Genomic DNA, 21,724 nt, shown 5'->3' with positions numbered 1-21,724 from the left:
CCATTTCTTTTTTCACCACTTAGTATGGGAGGGGGTGGGGGGAAGGGTGTGATGACAGGAACAGTCAGCTGTTGAGGTGGGAACCAGGTTTAATGGAGCTCTGAGGCACCTCAGCTGTTGTAATGGTAAACTGAAGTACAATCAAAAATATCCTCTGAGAGAAAGAAAACAAAGCACGCTTGCTTTATGCTCAGAAGTGAATTGACTTAAATCAGATTTTAATCCTGGTTTAAATCCATGCATTTTAATCATCTTGTTTTTCATTTGTACCTCAGCTCTGTTCTTAAGGAGAACTGGGTTTCTGTTTTCTGGCATAACCATTTCAACATGTTCATTTTCCATCGGAGCCTTAACACCGCGCTCGCCAGCAGGGGGATGGGCTCAGTACTTCGGCAGTTGTACAACCTAATAATCCAGCTGCCTAATTTTTCCATCTTCATTATCTTACTTACCAGATCATTTTTTGTTCTTTTGGTTGTTGTTTTTTTTTTTTATTTTTAAACTCAGCAGCCTCAGTCCAGCCACATCTGGGTTGAAACTGAGACGCCATGGAATCTGTACACATTTCAGCAGTTTTGCCAGCAATCTGTGGTAACAAAAACCAAAGGGGAAAAGTACGCGGTCGCGTTTTGCATTTGTTTCCGTTTACACATGAGTTCTGGTACCGAAGCCAACTCTTCATTACCTGGAGAGAGGGGCTGAGATTGCAGACATAGGAGAACTCTCACAGTGCGGGACGTGATGGAGAGCATCGCAGAGCCAGCTCCTGGGATGCCTGTGCAAGCAGAGGCCCTGCCCTCACCACCAGATTTCCTCCTCTTACTTGAGCGCTGCTTGCCCCAGCCACATAAACCCACCGTGGCCAAAGGTGCTGAAAATACTGCTGCCCTCACTACCTGCCAAAGGTGAGCTCCGCCTGACTCTCGCCCACCCTATGTGCTGCAGTCAGCATGGTCAGAAAAAAACCTTTTGCTTTTATTGCACAAAAAGAAACTTTGCCACCGCTGCGGCTATGGGGATGTCAGGGTTCTGCCTGCTGGCACAAGGACAGGTCGCAGCTTTGCAGCAAGTGCCAGAGGGGGGCATTTTGGTGCTGAGGTGCACGGCATTGCCCAGGTCTCGCCAATTAGGTGTCCGCTTGGGGCTGAACCTCCTGCTGTCCTTGTTTTTCAGCCAGTCCTCCGTGTTTGTTGGGCTTGCGGCTGGAACAAGCAAACCCAGGGAACAACCCCAACCCCCTGCCGTACATGGTGTGTTTGTATGTGCACAGCACCAAAATAGACGTGTGTGTGAGAGCGATTCGGAGGAAGTGAAAAGTTCATCGTGTACAGTATGACAAATGCAAAAACACATCGGTCCGTCCCTCCTCGCGCTCGGTAAACACTTTATGTAAGGCAGCAGAATTGGAGGGCTTGCTGCAAAGCCCCTCTCCCTCTGCTCCAAATGCAGGTTTGGGAACGCCCGGTGTGCCCCATTTCTGCTTTGAACATCTGCGGGGCGACTTCGGGGTGATCAAAGCCCGCACTTTCAGCTGCACGCCCACTGCTGGGGGGTCTCGGCAGCCCCCGTGAGCACCGCCAAACGGCTCCGCAATTAGTCTGAGGCTTGGCCGCAGCTGGGAGCGGAGGGGGAAGGGAGCCCCGGAGCTGCGAGCAAAAGTTGAGGCGGGGAGGAGAAAAAAAAAAAAAGCCTGAACAAAGAGTCCCGTTCAGGCTGCTCGCTGGTTTTCCTGTGGGTGCTCGCGGCAGAACGCCATGTACCGGCGCGGCCCCGGGCCCTCGATGCTGAGCCAAGGCACGCGCTGGGCCCAAACCCCAAACACTGATGCGAGGCCGCCAGCCGTGGGGCGCGGGCACTCACCGTGCGCGTCCCGGCCGGCCCGGGCTGCACGCCTCGCCCGGCGGCACGGCAGCGTGGACGAGCCGCGCTCCCCGCTGCCGCGTTTAATCTCCTCGCCCCCAGGCGGCCCGCCAGTCCTTCTGGCCCCCTCCCCCCCCCCCGGGATCGCGCTGTGCGAGCCGCGTACGTGGGGATAATGCAGGCCGAACGGCTTTCGGGGAGCCAGCGTGGGCTCGGGCGCAGCTGCCGCGTCCCCCGGGGCCGTAGCCCCGCGCGGGGCACAGACGTGACCCTTCTGCGCGCCGCGGACGTGCGCCAAGGCACTCGGCGAGCCCCCGCGCAGCGCCTTCCCCCGGCCCCGGCCCCTCGAAAGCGGCAAAGCGGCGTGATCAAGCGGAGCTAATCCTCGGAGGGAGGGAAGGAGGCGGGGGCGTCCCCGAGGGCGCAGCAGGCCGAGAGCGGCCCGGCCGGAAAGTCCGTGCACGGACAGCCCCGCGCCCCTCGGCCGCTCTGCCGCGTGCTGCTGGCAGCTCGGACCCGGCCGCGCCGCACGGAGCGAAGCGCCTCGCCGAGTCCGAAACCTCTCGTGGGGGCCGTGCGGTCAAACACGGGGCACGTTATGCCGAGGGAAGAAACACGTTTACGTTCAGCAAAGCCTTGGATGGCCGTGTTCGAATCCCAGCTTATCTTAGCAAGCTGCGATCCCCGTGATCCTCTACCTTCATTTCTGCCCGTTTGCCATTTCCCCCCGCTCCGACCCAAAGCCAGCAGCCCCTCTCTGCTCTCCACCCATTCTGAGCCGCGCAGCTGCGCACCGTTCGTACAAGCGCTTCGAGAGCAGCTCCATTGGGAACGAGCTCTGGCACCGTCCCAGCACGTACGTGCGCGATCGGAGGGCGCTACGCAGCGCATCCCCACAGCCCCGAGCGGAGCCGAGAGGAGCCGAGCGGGGCCGAGCGGCGGAGGGGGAGCAGGGGGCGTGCCTGCCCGCTGTCACCGGGCAGGAGAGACGCCGCGGACGTGCCCCGCGCTGCCATTGGCTGGCGACGCCAAGAGGGGGCGCGGCGGTTCGCGCCGCCTCTATATAAGCGGCCGGGCCGCGGTGCGGCCGGTCAGAACGAGAGGGCGGCGGGGCGCGGGGTCGGCGTCATGCCTGGGTTGTGGGAGCGGCTGGCGGGAGGCGAGCGGGGCAGCCTGGAGAGCTCCGACTGCGAGTCGTTGGGCAGCGCCTCCGGCTCGGAGGGAGGTGAGCTGGGGCCGGAGAGCGCGGAGGGCTGTGGGTGCGCGTTACGGCTCGGAGGGAGGTGAGCGGGGGCCGGAGAGCTGCAAGGGGAGGGAGGGTGAGCCTGCGGGGGGCCGGGCGGTGTCGGGCGAGCGGAGGGCTGTGGGTGCGGCGTTACGGGGCGGTCGAACGGCACCCCGAGCCCCCGCGCTGACCCGTCCCGTCTCGTCCTGCAGACCTCGACCAGACCTCCCTGCCGGACCTGGAGCTGCTGCACGACCCCGAGGACGAGCTGCTGAGCGCCCGGCTGCTGGAGCTGGTGCAGGCCGCGCTGGGCAGCGCCGCGCTGGGCTCCCGCCGCCGCTCACGCCTCTTGATGCCGGCCCAGCTCGCCTCCCAGCTGCGGAGCGAGCTGCTGCGCCTGGCCTGCAGCGAGCCGTGCGGGCTGCGGGGAGCCCTCCTCGACCTCTGCGTGGAGCACGGCAAGGCCTGCCACGACGTGGGGCGCATCGCCGCGGACCCTGCCGTAGTGCCGACCTTCCAGCTCATCCTGGTGCTGCGGCTGGACTCCCGCCTCTGGCCCAAGATCCAGGGGCTCCTCGCCTCGGCACCCGCCCTCAGCCCAGCCTTCGGCCAGTCCCTGAAGCTCAGCACGGGCTTCACGGTGATGAAGAAGAAGCTGTACAGCTCCGAGCAGCTGCTGGTCGAGGAGTGCTGATGGGAGAGCGCTGCCAGCCTGGAAAGCGAGGCGGCCCTCGGTGCCTGCAGTGCTGGGGCGGCCCAGGGTGTTGCCGTGGCCCCGCTGATGGCCCCGTGCTCTGTGGACCCACGAGGAGGATGGTGGCTGTGGCCGTGCCCCTGGGCTCGGCGGCAGTGTTGCTGCGGGGGCAGGCGGTCTCCTGCTGATCAATTTTTTTCTTTTGTAACAATGATTGTAATCAATGGGGTTTGTGGGGGAGGGTGTGCGTGTGTGTGTCGTGGGAGTGAGCGACGGCTGAGCTGAGCCCGGATCACAAGAAACCCCACTGCTGACATCTGGCAGCTGCGTTGTGGGTCCTGGTGCGGCAGCGGGGGTCTGAAATCATGTGTGTCTTTGTCACGGGGAGAAGCCTGGTGTGTGAGTGGCACGGGGATGGAGGGCAGGATCCCTCCCTGATATGGCCCGTGTGCTTCATTGATTACAGTTACACTCATACACTTGATGTTCAAGTGCAAGACTTCCTATGCAATTGTGTCATTTTTTTACTTTTCTAATAAAACCTGACTCAGTGATACCCTGCTGTGTCCCTGTCCTCGCTGGGCTTTGGGAAGGGATGATGCAAGCACCTCCTCTGCGGGCAGAAATCCCCCTGCTGCCCTGCATCCTGGAGGGGCCTCGGGATGATGCGAGGTGGCAGGAATTGCAGCACACCTCGGTGTGGGGCACGGGGCTGTGACTCAGGCAGGGCTGACTCAGCCCCTGAGCCGCCCAGGTGCACCATTGCCCACAGCCACCGGGGTGCGTGTGGGGCTTTGGCAAGCAGCAGGAAAGTCTGGTGCAGGGGTGAAACAGAGTGTGTGTGTGTCAACCCACCCAGGCAGTGCCCTCTTCCACGTGTGCTCCTGAGCCTGCCTGCATTTACACCAATGAGTGCAATTACAGCAGCCTGCAATTAGCAGTTATAACAACTCAGAAAAAAGGCTTTCACTAAAGTGTAATTAAGACAGGCACGCTGGGTCAGGCATGAGGTGCGGAGGATAAAACCAGGCTGGAGATAAAAAAAAAAACAGCTGACTTACTTCTATTAGAACGCAAGTTTGCTCTGGCTCAGACTTCTGTGGTGTGTTTCTTTTTACCTCAGACACTGAGTGATGAAAACTCACCAAGAAAAGTTACTTCTGCCAAAGCCAGCCCCCACCAGAGCACCGAGAGCCACGTTATGCACACCTTGGTGCAGCTGGAGCCGAGCTGGGCCGGCCAGGCAGCAGCTCACCTGCAGAAAGCCAGGCTGTGCTTCCTATTCCTTATGTGTCCTGTTCCTAATCTGTTGAGGACCAGGGCATTTCCCCAGCACTGATGTTCTGGATCATTCTTTGGTCCATGCACAGGGCATCTCTGTTCTGGGGCCTGGCCAAAAATCACCCCTGTATGTGTCCTAGTGTCACACCAGGCCACGAAACCTGAAAACTGGATCACAATGCTTTGGTGAAGCCACGGTGAGCTGCACAGCTGGCAGCTTGTGGCGCTGGTGGCACAGGGAAGGAAAGGCACGTGGCCCCAGGGAGCAACACGGAGAGAGAGACTGCGTGCTGACAGCACCATACCCTCATCCCAGCAGCTTTAAATGCTGAGACACATTGTGTCTCACAGCTATATATACACACTTCATGAAGCCTTACAGGCGTGCGGGGGGACCGCTGCCCACTGTGCCCCACTGCGGCCCCAGCTTGGTGTCACTTTCTAATTACAGAGAGCAATTGAGGGCTTTGCAGAGAGCTCCAAAAAAACCCCGCAAACAACAGTGAAACGAAACCCCTCTGCACCAGATCCCCGCATCCCACAAATGCCCTGTGGCAGCCCCAGACACACAGCTCAAATCCAGTCCCAGGAGCAGCTCCTATTTATAGTGGGCTGCCCTTTCTGTGACAGAACCCGGGCTGGATGCACATCAAGGTCCCTGGGGGGCAGCATGAGGCTTTTGGCCGTTCCCAGAAGGTGCCAGAAGCCTTCATTTAGCCTCCCCACGTGGACGCAGGCTGCTCGGTGCTCCTGAGGACACAGAGGGCTGCGATACCTGGGGCTCTCCTCTGCAGCATCGCTCCTGGGTATCATTTCAGGGACATCTGAAGCAGGCAGAGTAATTGAGATTATTTATTTTTAGGGCTAAAGAACCGCTGAGCGGGGAAGGAGCTCATGAGCAGCCCCAGTTGCCCTCACCAATAAAGGAAATGAAAGAAATCCCACTCCTAGGGAGCTCTGTCTGGATCACTGTTGCCCCAGGTGCTGTAGGACCAGGTGCACCAGGGCAGCCCCCATCCTCTGCAGGAGCCCAGACTGGGGGCGCACAGCAGCTGGCAGCCACCTCTGGTTTACAGCAGGTCAGAGTGAGACTACAAACTGGGATATTATTAATTGGTTACACAAAATCGGCTTTTAGCAATCTGTTAGCAACCATCTTAAATAGCATCAGTTTGTACCTCCAGGTGGACCCGGGAGGCTGCTAGATGGTTCTTCCCGTGTGCCCCAGGGCAAGGCTTGGGAGCAGTGCTGGGCCTTACATTTACTTTCCCCAAGACCTTGGGAGCTCAAAAACTCTCACTCCTCCTGCAGGAGTGCAGAGGTAGAAGGTAGTGGTGGGAGGAGAATAAAGCAGTCCCCTCACACTCGGGGAAAAGAGCAGTTAAGAAATGCAGTGCTGGGGTGAAAATTGCTGCCATTTCACACCAGGATCTGCACAACATCACCGCAACTGAAGCCTTTCACATTACAAACGTTTATTTATAGATGTACAATTTTATAATTAACTCTAAATCAAGAAATACAGCTTCCATGAAGACCCGTTAGGCTCTATGCTTTCTGGCTCGTATTATCCATGAATAACTACTTGAGAAATCACAAGGTGGGCAGGCCCTGGGCAAGGAATGCTGTGTTGCGAAATGGCCAGCAACTCTTGCAAATGTCATTGCTCTCTACAGCCTACAGCCCCCACCCCAGAGACTTCTGCCAGCTGCCCTGTGCCGCTACTGAGAGCTATTCCCATGTCACACACTCCACCAAATTCCTTCAGAAGATGGAGATATCATTAAAAAATAATCTCTTAAAATCAAGTTTGAGCCGCGGTAGCTGTGGGATAATAAGGCTTACAGTTAACAGGAGGGCTGATACTTTGCAAAACAAATAGCTGGCCCAAGACAGAGCACGTGGATGCCTAATACCGAAGACCTCAATCCGTGTTGCCACTCACTGCCGTCCCAGCCTGGCCACCCCGCACCCCCACCTGAGCAACCCCCCAGCACCCGGGGAGGCTCTCAAAGGAAATGTCTTCAGGCAAAAATTAACTGCAGGGTACCAAAAAAAAGATCCAGTTTGTCCCAGTGATGCAACTCCGCTCATTTGCTTTTGCCTCTTGCACACGCATGGTGGGGATGGCAGCCTGGAGCTGCTCCAGGCCGGGCCCTGCCTGGCTGAGCAGGTGAGCCCCGGCACGCGGCTCCCCAGCAATGGGGTCTGAGGAGCCCGTCAGACGCTGATCTCACCCTGCAGAGCTTCTTTCAACAGAAGCAATGAACGCTCCATTCCCTATAAGCTGCCCTAAGGCCAGGGCCCTACCGCAAACTGGAGCGCTGCTGGGTGAGGAATCCCAAGTGCAGGACTGGCAAATTAACAAAGGGCTGCAGCTTGCGGACAGCCCTGCTCACAGAATGAATGCTGCACAATGACGACGAGGCAAAATTGAAGCGGACGCTGCAAAAAAAAAAAAAGTAAAAAAAAAAAAGTTACACACATGACTAAAGCAAGAAGTGATGAGCTAAAAGCATCCAGGATGATCCCTTCTCTGGGCAACACGTGGCTCCAGCACTCAGTTGTTCTTGCCAATGTTGCAAATCCAAACTGCAGATCTGGGCGGTTTCAGCAATTGATTTTTTCCCCCCGTGGATTCGGAAATGCTTCTCTGGCAGCCTGGCAGGCAGACATTGAGCTCCCCAGCCACGGATCGCTGCCATCCACAGCAAAGCAAAGCGCAACCACCGCGAGGTGACCGCTGCCTTGTGCCACAACCCTGCGGAGACCTCCTGCTTCTCTGCTCACAAAACCGGGCGCAAAGCAAAATAATTTAATCATCCAACCCCTGCATAGTTTAAAAGTACAACGTATATACAGCTATAAATTAATTCTAAATAGATTATATTTTCTTTTTTCTTCTCTTTAAAAGTTTTCTTTATCAGCGAATTGTCCGACTTCTCTCTCCAGTGCAGCTCCTTTCGCCACCCAGGCCGTTGCACGGCGGTGCTGCTGGAAGGGAATGAGGACGACGGCCTCTAGTCCTGTCCTAACTGCCGCCTGGGACATCCACCGGCGGAGACGGGCAGAGAGAAGAAAGAGGGCAGTTGTGCGTTGCTAATCTCAATTCCATTTTAATATAAGATTTCATTCTTTAAATATAAAGTCTGTCACCTCGGCTCAGTGCACTTCATCAAAAGTCTTCGGGTATGTCAAGGGTCTGGGAACGAGAGTGGTAGCGGTGTCAGTCCCCGGCACAGTGCCCCCTCTGTGGCCCACCCGTCCCTGCGTCGCAGCAGCTGGCTCCTGCCCTGTGCTGCCCCCCACACAGTCCCTCTGCTCCAGCACCGTGGGCATGCAGGCACTGCCTCTTTCCTGGTTCTTAACACCAGCCTGCCCTGACATGAGAGGTGCAAAGGAAAACAAGAGTGGGTGTACCGAGTAAACCGAAGCCAGAGTACACCAGAAAAGGCCAAGCACAACCCAGAGGATTTGCCTTAAGATGTGCTCCATTAGCCAAGGAAAATAATAGAGAAAAACTCCACTGCTAAACCTCCTTACTGGCATCAGAAACTCCAACAGTTAGGTGTCCAGCACCAAGCCTCAGTGGTGCCCCTGCAACTAAAACTTGGTGCAATCTTATTTCCTACAGAAATCCAACTTTCAAGAAATGATGTGGTTAGACAAGGCCTGTATGGGCCTCCAGCTGATAATTAAGCAGAAAAAGAACTCTAAACTCTGTGCCAAAGCTTTCATTATTTTATCAGCTCTCCCATGACCCAGCACACCCGCTTTCTTCTGTGCTGTGCGGGCTGCCTGGACTCCAGCTCTCCTACCCACTGCCCTCCGGGCTCCCACTCTGCTGCTTTTACTTTATTTTCCAGTTTAACACGCCGAGCTGCTCCTAGCCCCTGCTGTGAGCTCTGACCCTTTGCTCTGTTCTCCTGGAGCGTCACGGCAAGGCAAGATGTAGGCAAGGAACACCTGCATTCTAACAGTCACCACAGTGCCAGGGGATAACAACTTTTTCGATAAAACAGACAAGAAAGCAAGAAAAAGGGTTCTTCAAAACGTGGTGGCAGGCTGCCATGGCTGGTCAAGGCTTAGCGAGATAAGGAATAAAACTTCCAACCAGCCAAGGTGCACGCGGCACTGCATCGAAGGCGCGGTTGACAAGAGCTCAGCCAGGCTGCCAGCACGCCTGGGGCTTTTGCTTTGTTCCTAGAGAACCAACACCAGCAACGCGAGTTTGGAGTGAGCCAGGGGTGCTGACATGCAAGCTAAACAAAATCAATTTCCCAATTAAGGAGTGTAGGCTTGACAGAGGGGGCTGCCTCCCCCCGTTACGTTTGAGCATCCGGAGGAGACGCGTGAAGGCTTGTGCCTCAGAGATTTAAGTGTTAAAAGCACTAGTGTGTCGTGCTCTGCTGCCACAGCTCGTACTTAGACCTCTGCTGAGCGGGCCGGCAGCGACTATCCATGCAGAGAGGCTTGTACGTCTGACAGTCTGCTACAGCTGGGGGTGCCCATCTTCTGTGCTCGCTGGTACAGCTCCGTGTCTCCAAAGTACCGTGCCCGGTATAACAAGCCTTCCTCTGCAAAGGGAAAAGTCCAGAGTTACACACCCAAGGTGGAAGGAGACCCATCCTATCAGGCATAGGGGAGGAAAGGCAGAGGCTCAGAGCTCAGACCGTCGGTGCTGCTTGCCATGCTGTGGGACAGCAGACGGCACAGGCAGCAGGCTCACAGATATGCCTGTGTCAGGGAGCTGGGTGGATACACCAGCAGTATTCATGAGCAATTTGGTCCCTCCTTGGACAACTGGGATATGCAGAGAGCTGGTAGGGGCTTTCTGACAAGGTGGCTGCAGCCCTCCCCTCCACTGCACAGCAGATATCCTACTGACAGCAGCTGGGGAACCTCTGGGGCACAACTCCCGTCTGACCAGTTCCGTGGTGGCATAAAAAATCAAACCGAGCCAGAACAGACATGAAGTCATAGGCAGAAAAAACAAACAAACAGGAAACGTGCCTACGCGGTGATAAAATACAGCTTTAGCACAGCTCAGTCACCAAAGTCTTTTCCACAGCAGAACTCGTGCAGCGAACAAAACTCTCTGCTCCTGAGCCCACACTACTCACTCTGCTGCTTCTCTTTCCAGCAGTTATTTCGAAGGTTTGCAATGTAGTCATCCTCCACGCTCCTCTCCACGTTTTTCAAGTTCGTGCCCGTGTATTCTTCTGCAAAGTTCTCAGATACGTAGTAGATAACTTTTAAGTGCTCTGTTATCCTCTTGTGTACATGACCCACAGACCTAATCCAAGGAGAAAAGTCACAACGGTGTGAGAAACTTGAAGGGCACAGCCAGCACCCCCTTACCATGCACAGTGTGCCGTGAGGGACAGCGACCCCCTGCACCCACAGCCGTGGGGAGGAGAAGCACTTCTGGTGGAAAAGAAACATCAGCACAGGGAGGGACAGCCTGGCAGGCCTCTAGCTAGGTGGGCACAGCTCTGAACGCAGACAGAACCCTTTAGGCAGACTGCCCAAGGCCAAAACCCATTTAAAATGAAGTGCTCGTTAGGATTTTCAGTGCTAATTAAATCTCTGCAGCTTCCTTGCTGCTTTTGGCAGTGCGCCCCGGGGGCACTGCACATGCTGGGGGCTGATGTGGGCAGAGCAGTGGTTATCACAGTGCTCCCACAGCCCCTGCTCACCCCCCACCCCTGCGCTCTCCTCAGAAGAGAGCTGCTGACCCTGAGTGTCAGCTCCCTCCAGAACATCACATGCTGCTGCAAGAACAAAATTAGCTCCTCTCTGCACTCGAGCCTGCACCAATCAGTACTTTCTAGAAGGAAATCTCTCTTCGCCCTACCCCCTGGATTTGCATTTCAGACAAAGCCACATTCTTATTTTCCCCAAAGCTCCAGCAAACCTAGAGATACTCACTGGGGCGTGTGTGCAAGCTGCAGCACAGGACCTGTGCCCAAACACTGCATCCATCGGGAACAGCTCCATCTGGAGACATGCCCAAAGTTCCCCATAATAAATACCAGCTGCTGCCGCACTAAAAGCGAGCCCGATTCCTAAGGCAGGTATAAACATTAACCCATCCGGCTCACCCTTAGCCTGTTATCAGGGCTTGCAGGAGCGATTCAAGCACTCCTGCACGTTTCATCAGCATCCAGCATTCCAAGACAAACGGTGGGCAACCGAGACCAGAAAGCTCTCTGGCTGTTTTCTGAGGTACGGGCAGCGCTTGCTGGCAGAGAAGCAGTTCAGCTCAGCGCTTTATCTGTCAACAAGTGGCACTAAAACCTCCCTGTGCCGTGAAAGCGCCTTGCCTCAGGCTGGCTGGGTTTGGGGCGGCAAGCTGCAGCTTGGTGGCCAGCACAGCGTCTGCGCCGAGCAGCAAAACACGGCCGGGCAGCCGCAGCTAGAGCACAGCACCGCCTGCCGGCACAGCAGCCGCCTGCTCTCAGCATCTCTCCCTTCAATGCCTCGCGTATGCAGGAAAGATGACAGCTCGAACACAGCGAGGCTCAGGGATGACGGTCAGCCCTGGCCGCTGACAAAGCTGGAAGCAAATCCCCGTTCTCTTCAAAGCTGCCCTCTGCTGAATGCCTCCTGGCCCCACGCATTGCCTCTTCACCCGTATAAGCCAAACAGAAACAATGCATGTGTGCTTCACTTTGTGACAAGGACAGAAATCACACCTCAATGCTCTTTAGCCTCTCAGAATTACCCTTAATCCTGCCTTGTTCAAAAACACTCCATCTTTTTATTCTAAGCACTAACGTCACGGCCTTTACTTTGCACCCAAAGCTAAGGTGGTTTTTGTAGCATTTAACACCACCACCCATAAGCAGTGCCATCAGTGATGCTACACAGGGGCTGCCACCACCCCTACCTCCACCTGCCTTTCCCATATACACAGGGAGCAGCCACTGAAAATACTCAAAGCCTCTGTCAAGAATGATGATGCAAGCAGCCAGAAATCGTCATGCCGTTTTGCTCCTGGCTGGCACCACTGAGTGACCAAGAATAGAAACTTGTTTGTCAGCACAATGAGCTGACCAGGGCATTTCCACAGAAAGAACCAGTGCCCAGTTTACTTCTGCCCAGTAAATGTCTGCCCACGGCTATCTCACAGCAAGATGAAAGTTGAGAACCAGGGGATTTCTCCAGGAGAGTCTTTCCTTCTACGAGAATGCCTCTTATCCCTTCCCCTCTTCCTTGTATAGACACAAACCCAGCCAAGACTTTAATGATGAATAGATACGACTTTCGTTTTTCACACCTCCATTTAACTCTACATCTCATTTCACTCTGCACATGGGATCTCAGTGTGTCTGAACCACCCTGCTGGGCTACAGCTCCTCAAACTCATTTATTCTGTTCCTTTCTAACCCAGTCACGGGCACAGGCTGCAGAAGCTCCCTGGCTAAGCACGCTCCCAGCACAACCCTGCACCTTCCATCTCCAGACCCGCCTGACAATAAGGAGCCTTCCCCTGCACATATGACAGCAGAGAGAAGAACAACGATGGGATGTGATGAAGCCAAAAGCTGGCAGGGAAAACAGAGCTCCTGGTTCCCTACCCACTGTGCCACCCAGCCCCCCATAACCCACCCAACCCCAACACACGGATAGGTTTCAGGGGTACTAACGGCCTCTGGCTCAGGCTGTAGGGCGGGCTGGAGACCATCATCTGGCTGAGAGCAGACACCACGATCAGGATGAGGATAGGCATCAGCTGGACAAACAGCCCAAGGCCACCCTGAGGGAGGAGAAATGCATGATGGAGCACTGTCCATATACCTGCACACAAAGACCCTGCAGCTAAGCCCTCCCTCCCAGCCCTATCACAGCCTCCATTCCCCTGCCCTTTTGGGCCAGCGAGGTTCCATAAGATAAGCAGGAAGAGCCCAGCAGCCCAGACACAGTACTATTAGTTATCAAAAGAAGAGGGTTATGTAAATCCTGCAATCTCATTTTATTCGTTGAAAGGGCTCACAGTGCTGGAGACAGATCCTGTGGCAGAAAAACCCAAATAACTCATGCCACCAAATTTTTTCCTTTGGTTAATTAAGCACCACAGATCAGAAATGCCTGATCCTATATTCTGAACTAAAAGGGAAAATGAGTATGTATTGGGAGGAGCCATGTGCACTCATGTTATCTGAAAGCTGGATTTGTCTTGAAAGTAGGAAGTTAAATATGAAAGGAAATGCTTATTCTCTCTCAAAAACCAGTTGGACCTCATTTCAAGGTGGCACTGTTTCAGGATACATCTGTGCTTTCCCTGCTGGAAGACAGTTCTGAAAGCCCTGTGAGAACAACTACCCATAAATGAAGCAGCACAAATTCTGCAGGCAGTGTACTTCCCACAGCTCCAGCTTGCTGCACAGGGAGGAGAACACAGGCAGCTCTGCTTCACACAACTGCCACACCAGCTAACTGGCAATGTGTGCACTGCAAAAAGCATTCCAGCTCCCAGCCCCCTGCCTGCTCCCATCACTTACATCACCCTGGTGTTCTCGTCTGTCCTGCCTCTGATGATAGGTGTATCGCATCCTGCCATTGCTGTACACGTGAACGTTACCTACAAGCAAAAGATAACTGTCAGAGCTGGTGCAGGTCTGCTGGGAATGAGCCACAAGAGGTGGCCATGCTCCATGTCAGCCTCACCAAGAAAAAACAGACTGCGTGATGAGACAAAGCAGCAAATCCAGGAACTTTGAACACTTCCAGAATGGGCCTGATTTGTTTCTTTGGTTCAGACCACACTCAGCAAAGATACAAGAAGTGAGATTCTAAAGGCAATCCATGCTGTGCTCGTACTTGAATCTGCTCTGCTGCCACCGCCGCTCCCAGCTCAGTCTGTCACACAGCCAGCAGCACAACAGGCTGTTCAGGGACAGCACATCTGCTGTCAAGCGAACAGAAATCATTCTTGTTTTTTCCACCTTAAAAAACAGCTTTTCCACATCTTGTTTTTTAAGGTGTTGAAATTACAGCTGAAAAGGGAAAGCAGCTGCAAAACCAGTCCTGAATTCTCCTGGGATAGTGGGAAAAGGAAAAAAGACTGAGCTAAAATAGCAGCTCTGTTTTTACTGGAGTCACTTTACCTTTGTGACAGGCAGAACATGAATACCACAGAAGGTCTCCAGATGCCTTTGCAAGTGCTTGGCACTGGTGTGTCAGTTCTGACACAGAAGATAGGAAAGAGCTACCACAGTAAATCTCAAGTGAAACACAGATTTGTTCCCCAAATCGTTTAACAGAGGCCAAGTAATGGCTGCCTCCACACTGGAGACACAAGGGAGTCTCCTACAACATCCCAGAGGATACATATGTAAAAGAAACCACTTGAGCTGTGTGGCAGAGCAGATACAGACGGAGGTCTAGAAGATACCACAGTTTGTTCTGCTGAGAAGATTTAACTTCTCAAGCCACCAGGCAGAAAAACTTTCCTCAGGACAGGATTATTTTCACGCTTTGCATTAAAGCGTGGCATTTTTGTTCATGATTTTTGTTCTAACATCCAATCCAGCCTAAAAACAGTTAACACTGCGAGCACGCAGATACGTGAAGTCGGAAGGAAGCCTAAGTTCTCCAAGTACCTGTCTGATCAATTTAGAAACTCAATGTGTTTGGGGCATTTCTGAAAGAAAACTCCCATCAAATTCCGCTGCAGAGAGGAACAAAGCTCTCAAATCAATCCCGACTGCCAAATAAATCCTGCTGCATTGTGACTCTGGTAAAAGGGTCGGGTCCTGTTCAAGAGGTTAAAGTTTGACGTGCTTACTCGAGGGAAAACCACCACCAAAGAACATGTTGAAGAGGTCCTCGGGGGAGATGTCTGCCTCAAAGCCGCGGTGGAAGTCCGAGTGCGTGTGACCGTGCCGAGCGGGGTTGAGCTTCTCGTCTCCAAACTGGTCATATTGCTTCCTCTTCTCTGGGTTGCTCAAGACCGCATATGCGTTACCGATGGCTGAAACATCAACAATAAGGAAGCAATTAGTTTCTTCCTCCTAGCAATGATACGCTGAGCCCTGCAAAACGACTCGCCTGCCTCAGCCCCCAGACGGGATCCTCAGCAGCTCCCGGCCCCCAGCAGGCTCCTGCAGCACCCAGAACGCTTCTCTGCAAACACGGGAGGAAAAAACACATGGGGAGACTCAGTGCCCGTGGCCTTCATTAATCCAAATGAGAAACTATGATAGGGCTGGCATGAATTCCACATGTGTCCTTAGGGAAACAGGCATGAAACTATGCACTGGTCAGAAATACTGCTAACAGAGCTGATACAAGATTCATTTGATTATAGTTGTTATTTCTTTGAACAACTAATAGTCTTCATCCATAAGTATCCACACAGGAAAGTATGACTTTAGTTAATACATTTTATTTGAAGGTGGCATAAGGGCATCACTGGTATCACAGCCTAAAATCAGAACTGCAATGAATTTAAGTACAGGTGAGATCGCCAAGAGACTTTAAAACCTCCAGTAAAAGCCAGTAAGGAGATGCTGGCTAAAAGCTCTATTGCTGAGCCGTGGATTCCAAAATGTCCAGATGCCAAAACTAAGGCGCATAATTACAAGGGCTGCTGAGCAGTGCCTGTGACAGTGGAAATGTACTGGAATGACATCCCCCCGCAGTTTCCCAGCCTCAGCACACGCGAGCCTTCCCACCACAACAGCCTCCTGCCACCCTCCTCTTTCTGGGCTCCCCTCCCTAGCCATGCCAGCTCACCACTTCCCTCCGCACCAGCCTACCCAGGAGCCTCTGTACGTGACCACAGAGAGGATCTTCTCCTCCTGTGTTGCAAAGAGGTTAAGAAGTTCGTCGTACTGGAGCTGACGGGTGAGTTAAAGGCAGGAGCAGAAGTGATAGAAAAGAAGGGAGACACGTGCCCTTCAGAGGAGATGAAGATTCAAAATTTTCCTGATAGTCAGACCGAAGGGCATGGTTTTTTCTTAGACTACAGGTTTGGAGAGCAGAGGGTGTTAATACTTGTTCTAATTCTTGGTTATAATTAGAATGAACATTTCTTCAACCAGGAACAGAAGTGAGGCAGCAAGGACTGACTCACTCCAGCACAGGAGCTTGTCCTTTCCAACTGCACGGTTAAGCAATGAACATGGAGCAATTCAGGATTCTGTTCATTGTTTAGCCTTCTGCTGACAAAGCCCAAGGACCATCTCATTCCAAGCCAGGATTTCAGCCCCACATAGCGACGCTCAGCTCTTTTCCTGACGTCAGCCCAAGGCAGCAATGCAAATCTGGTACCACACAGGCTGCAACCAGCTGCAACCCTGGACCGAGACAAGGTCTCTGGACAAGACGTAGCACTTTATCAGCTGTCACTGGGAAGATGAATGACAAGCCTTCAGCTAATATACCAATGCTAGAAAAAATTAACTAAAACCCTTAGAGCAGCGCACATTTCCCCCAAGCACCCTCTGGAACCAAACAGCCAGCCAGACTTCAGCAAGCGCTGTGAACCAGGAGCCCAGCTTGGGGCTGAAGGACAGGGGAGCCCAGGAGACAAGGCTCAGGGGAGAGATAACCTGGCAGCAGATAGCTCTGCAGGGAACGATAAAGGGCACCTTGCTTAACACACGACTTCTGGCACGTACCTCTTGTCAAAGCCTTTGGCAAACATCACTATTTAAGATTACAGGTGAAGAAACCTGCCTTTCGCCACTTAGCAAGGTGAAGGACAAACTATTGAGCAGGGGCTTACCACACACACGGTGTAGCTACACGTCTGCAGGTGCTTGCTATTTCATTTGGCCCCTGCACTAAAACAGGCTTTCCCAAGCAGCTGAGGGTCAGCTCCTCATTTGCTAACAGCAAGACACTTAGCAGTTGTGGATCTGTCTTAAAATCCTTGAAACAAACCTTACATGAGACTTTTACTGCTGAATTCTTTACCCCAGTGCTGTGCCAACTCGCTGAGAGCAGGCTGGCCTTGCTTCCTGCGCCAACAGAAGTTCTACTGCCATTTCAGGAGTGAAAAGCATCATCAGAACACAGTATTTAAATAGCCTCACACAGTAAAACCAACGCTGTAAAACTGTCACAGGAGGTTGTGTGTTTAGCTCTTTAACAATCAAACCTCCAAGCCTCTGAAGAAAAAGGGTCTCTTCCAGATGGCAGCTCTGCATGCTGCTCCAGCAGTTCTCAACACATCCATCACCACAGCTCAAAACCCCACAGGCAGGATGCCACTGCTGTGCTTCCTCCCCAGGTAGCACTGAAGATAAAAACCTACCCCATAGGTACAGGTGTCCAGCTAACTGCCTGCAGGGCTGTTTTTCCACGGACACAGTCTGAAAAACCCTCTTTTGATTCTGAGTGGAGCAATTCCAGAGCCTGCTCGGGGGCACGATCACCAGCCTGCTGCTCCTTTATTTTCCTTCCCACGGTTGAATGAAGTTTTTGGGCAACTCTACAGCATTTATTATAGCGAAATACTATATACTTCTACCTGCCCCATAGGTAGAATTTGAGCATGCACTATCAGAGGGCAAAAGCTCAGCTAAGTGTACCTCCAAGCAGCTCCTGCTAAGAATTTGATGTATAATACAGAAAGAAGATGAAAAATAACACAAAGGAAAAAGTTCACAGATGTTGGAGATAATCTAGCCACTACCTTCCCTACAAACTCAGAACAGCTCCCAGATGGACATATAACGCTTTAAGCCTTATTTCATATGTTCCATTTTAAACAAAACCATTTATCTGGGAAAATGACTCCAGTTTCAAGGTGCGTTATTACCCTGCAACCATCCCAGCCAGAGAGGTGCTGAGGTTATTCTCAACAGAACTAAAGGTACTGATGACTTCCTTGAGTTCTGCCTGGCCTTGGCTGCCATAGCTGGTGCAGTTTCACCCAAGAAATTTTCACCTAGTGTTGGTATCCTGCAATTCCACCCACAGCCTTTCACAACAGTCAGGTGTTGAGTGCTCATGAGAAACTGGCAAGACTGAGGAGTTGCCTGAAATGCTCCGTGATTGGAGGAGCCTAGAAGGGCTGCAAACTCAATAACTGCATGTGGGGCTGCACAGCTCACTGCATCTCTGCTTTGGCTGTCACTGGGAAGGGGTGCACACCAGCACCTGCCCTTTGTTAGGTGGCTGCACAACTTGGAGCCTCTCCCTGTGAGCTGAGAGCTCCCATTCAGGGGAGAATGGAGGTGAGATCTGGAGGGAATTCCCTCCCAAGCCATGTGGCAGAAGACGAAGTAGTAGAAGACAGGAATAGCTGCTTGGAAAAGAGGAAAGCTTCTCCTTGTCCAACCAGTAGAAGCAAAGCTTAAACACATCAACCTATACTTGATACTTTAAGCTTAGCACGTACTTTGTTCATAATGTCACCACCTCACAAGAGAGACAACTTTACTGACAAAAATTTAATTTGCTCTGCCAGGCCTGTGAGGTTGTTTTGAGGGATCTTTCTAGCCAAGCTCAGCACCATCACTTGACAGCTGCAGAAAAACTTTCAGAGACAGGCTGACAGAGCTAGGGCTGCGCTGCCTGGAGAAGAGAAGGCTGCGAGGTGACCTGATAGTGACCTGTCAGAATCTAAAGGGGAGCTACAGGAAAGAAGGAGACAGCCTCTTTAGCAGGGTCTTTGGTGACAGAACAAGGGGAAATGGCTTCAATCTCAAATAAGGTAGGTTTAGGTTAGATATAAGGTAAAAGTCTTACAGTGAGGGCAGTGAGGCACTGGCACAGGCTGCCCAGAGATGTGGTGGATGCCTCGCCCCTGGAGACTTTCAAGGCGAGGCTGGATCAGGCCCTGGGCAACCCTGTGCACTAGGATACCAATAGACTAGATGGCCTTTAAAGGTCCCTTCTGACTCTAACGATTCTATGACTCTAAATCATCAAGGGGGAAATATACTTTACCTTTAAATGCCTCTGTAGCCCCGGGTGCGTGGTTCTTATCTGGGTGAAATTTCAGCGCGAGTTTCCTGTAAGCCTTTTTCAAGTCCTCATCAGAGGCTTCTCTATTGACTCCCAGAATTTCGTAGTAATCCTTACATTGCTTTACCCTACCAGAAGATAAATGAGAAAACAGGGGCAGTGAATTCCAGCTACAAAAACTGCTTTGCCACAAACACATCAACTCTGCAGTGTCTCACGTATCGCAGTTTCAACTGATGTTGTTCAGCAAACTCCAGTTTACTCAGTTCTAATTCCTCAGAGGGTGACCTAATTTTTTTTGCACGCTCATCCGCAGAAGACCTGCTTTACGAGCACACAAACACTCCCACAGAACAAGCCATTCCTGTAAAGGTAGGAGGGCCTCTCCACAGACTATGATATCACCTGCACAAGCACGCGATTCACAAATAAGCTTCAGATTCATCACACTCACGTTTTAAAGGCTGTTCAGGAGGTGTGGGGATTACACGTGGCAAGCTGGGGGACATCTGGGCTTTTGGCTTGGTTTCAACAATCTCCCTCAGGCCCCACTGGTTCAGACTTAACAGGAGAAGGAGCGGGAGGAGCTGCCCAGGCCTGTGTGCAGCCCAGCTCCTGCTGCATACTCCTCACAGCTCCGTCACAGTTTCTCTTTCTTACATGACTTATACAAGACAGAATAAAGGGAGCTGGCCTACTAGAGAATCAGGTGACATAGCAAACAGACTCGGAAATCAATTAGCCAGAGCAGCTCTTGCGCAACCCAGAGCATACACAAAGGCTTACGCAAAGTTTACCAAGTGACTGCGCACACGGTTCAGTCCTTCAACTTCCAGCATTTACAAGTGGTACAAAGGAATAATGAACAGCTGAAACAGCATTTGAAAAAGGGGTGACTGGATAAACGTGCCTTGGGACTATCCAATAAGAGCCTTAGAAATACATCATCCAGAGTGAAGTGACCTGCTGTAGATTTCTACTTTGTTGAGCTCTTAGAGGGACCGTCTGCAGGTGAGAGGGACACCCACACCCCCTGGCACTTGCTACAGGGCAAGGCTCAGAACATAAGGGCTTCCCGCTGCAAGCTGTGAGCCATGGCTTCCCCCAACACATCTCAGCACTATATGGGATTTTACACAGAGCCACTGAACAGCACCTAAAGGAAACATTCATATGAAGTCCATAGAATGAATGTACTCAAAACGCCCTTTGCACCTCACCAGGAAATCGCCTGCCTGCCTGCAGCTCTAGGCTCTGTATGTGCCGTGAGGGGAAAGTCTCATCCGTGGCAGCTGCCTTGCAGGGCCACCTAGGTTCCCTTTTAACACCTCACTGAAAAAAGACCACTCCACGTAGATCAGAGCTGACCAAATCTCTCACGTAGCACTGAATATAAACAGTTGTCCAACTCTGACCTATTCTGCGTACACTCCCATTTCGCGCTCTGCCCCTACATCTTAAAAACACGGTGAGAAACAGACAGATATCACATAATAAACACTGGGTGTAAGCAGCACACGCACCTCTTCACGGCATCCACCTGGTCCTGCGTGTAGCCCTTGGGGGCCTCCCCGCCGGCCTCCCCATTGGCTGAAGGGAAGTCCCCGCCCGCCTTCCTGAACTGGGCGTTTGGGGACTCCCGGGCCTGGGACTGCCCGGTGGATGACGGCTCGTTCTTGTTGAGCGACTCAAGGAGAACTGAAAGGAGAAAAGGGGAAAGCAAAACAAGGTCAGAGAACACCGAGCTCACTCCGCCCTTCCCGCTTCCCTAGAGCCATCCCTCCTTAACCCAGCTCTCAGCTACCCCCGGAATACCGCAGGTCTGGGAGCGCGGGAGAATCTCTGCAGCAACGTACCCTCCTCCGCTTGCCTTCTCCCATCGGATCGCAGGACACCTCGAGTTGGAAGGGACCCATAAGGAGCACGACGTCCAACCCCAAGCTCCGCACAGGAGCGCCCAGAACTCAGACCCTACATCCGAGCGCGTCGTCCAGCCGCTCCTTGAACTCCAGCAGCTGCGTGCCGCGCCCGCCGCCCCCTGGCGGGGCACTTTTTCCCGATTCCCGGGCCAAGATCTCTCGGTAACAGCGGAAGGCTTCCAGGCTCGCTCTCCTTTCCCGAGGCCGGATCAGAGAGCCGAGGGTTCGGCCTCCTCCCGCAACGCCCGGACACGGCCCGGTGCAGCGAGCCGGTCGCCTCCGCGCTGCGACCCACCTCGCGGCGCACGCGTCCCTACCCGGCGGCCACCTGCGCCTCCCCGCCGTACTTGTAGCTATTTTTCGGCCGCTCGGCAGGCCGGCCCCCTCGCATCCGCGCTACCCGACCCCGCGTGCCGTACTCCCATAGGAAGGCTGCCGGCCTTCCCCCCGTCCCGCTCCCCACCGTTTCTCCCCCGGAGGACTCGCCTTCCCAGCACGCCCCGCGCGCCGCCCCGCACGGTGCAGGCGCGGCCCGCCGAAGCCGCTGTGGCAGCGCTCGGGCCGCGCCGCCGGCCCCGACCTCCCCTCCCCCCTCTCGCCCCGCCCCGCGCCCGCCGCCGCTCACCGCGGACCCGCGGCGAGGGGTAGAGGCGCTGCGCCTTCTCCAGGAAGCGGCGGGCTCGTTCGGGCTGGTTGGCCTTGACGGCGGCCAGCGCGATGCCGATACACCGCTCCGCCTCGTCCCTGTTCGACTCCATGGCGGCGGCGGCCGGCCGGGGCGGGGGCGGTGCTGCGCGCGGGGTGATGACGTCGCGGCCG

At 53.7% G+C, this 21,724-nt stretch overlaps 2 protein-coding genes across 3 annotated transcripts; one reads left to right on the top strand and one right to left on the bottom strand.

Moving 5' to 3' along the window:
* Positions 1 to 2,959: 2,959 nt before the first annotated feature.
* DDIT4 (DNA damage inducible transcript 4) lies at positions 2,960 to 4,335 on the top strand. The gene is made up of 2 exons (XM_052677549.1): positions 2,960 to 3,085; positions 3,298 to 4,335. Exons 1-2 carry the CDS (start codon positions 2,989 to 2,991, stop codon positions 3,777 to 3,779), a joined length of 579 nt encoding a protein of 192 aa, XP_052533509.1. The 5' UTR covers positions 2,960 to 2,988; the 3' UTR covers positions 3,780 to 4,335.
* A 2,183-nt stretch (positions 4,336 to 6,518) lies between these two features.
* On the bottom strand, positions 6,519 to 21,697 carry DNAJB12 (DnaJ heat shock protein family (Hsp40) member B12). Of its 2 annotated transcripts, none has more exons than XM_052677525.1 (9): positions 21,531 to 21,697; positions 20,510 to 20,684; positions 18,969 to 19,114; positions 14,854 to 15,039; positions 13,568 to 13,647; positions 12,713 to 12,822; positions 10,184 to 10,356; positions 9,486 to 9,637; positions 6,519 to 8,262 (listed from the first exon to the last, which is right to left on the bottom strand). In XM_052677525.1, the coding sequence occupies exons 1-8, from the start codon at positions 21,661 to 21,663 to the stop codon at positions 9,516 to 9,518; spliced, it is 1,125 nt and encodes a 374-aa protein (XP_052533485.1). In that variant the 5' UTR covers positions 21,664 to 21,697; the 3' UTR covers positions 6,519 to 8,262; positions 9,486 to 9,515. The 2 variants fall into 2 exon arrangements, with proteins under 2 accessions (XP_052533485.1, XP_052533486.1); XM_052677526.1 differs by having other exon boundaries at positions 9,492 to 9,637.
* Between the last annotated feature and the right edge of the window lie 27 nt (positions 21,698 to 21,724).

Source organism: Tympanuchus pallidicinctus, unplaced genomic scaffold (genome assembly GCF_026119805.1).
Source record: "Tympanuchus pallidicinctus isolate F22 unplaced genomic scaffold, pur_lepc_1.0 scaffold16, whole genome shotgun sequence".
Lineage (NCBI taxonomy): Eukaryota > Metazoa > Chordata > Aves > Galliformes > Phasianidae > Tympanuchus > Tympanuchus pallidicinctus.
Note: the sequence above shows the minus strand (reverse complement) of the source record. Positions and strands in the feature narration are given on the sequence as shown.

Excerpts from the sequence above, each read along its gene's own strand:
- DNAJB12 (XM_052677525.1), bottom strand. The coding sequence starts at position 21,663 with ATGGAGTCGAACAGGGACGAGGCGGAGCGGTGTATCGGCATCGCGCTG. Across the intron at positions 20,685-21,530 it reads CCCCTCGCCGCGGGTCCGCG|TTCTCCTTGAGTCGCTCAAC; the intron begins GTGAGCGGCGGC and ends TTCTCCTTTCAG. Across the intron at positions 15,040-18,968 it reads GGCTACAGAGGCATTTAAAG|CCATCGGTAACGCATATGCG; the intron begins GTAAAGTATATT and ends TTGATGTTTCAG.
- DDIT4 (XM_052677549.1), top strand. The coding sequence starts at position 2,989 with ATGCCTGGGTTGTGGGAGCGGCTGGCGGGAGGCGAGCGGGGCAGCCTG. Across the intron at positions 3,086-3,297 it reads CGCCTCCGGCTCGGAGGGAG|ACCTCGACCAGACCTCCCTG; the intron begins GTGAGCTGGGGC and ends CTCGTCCTGCAG.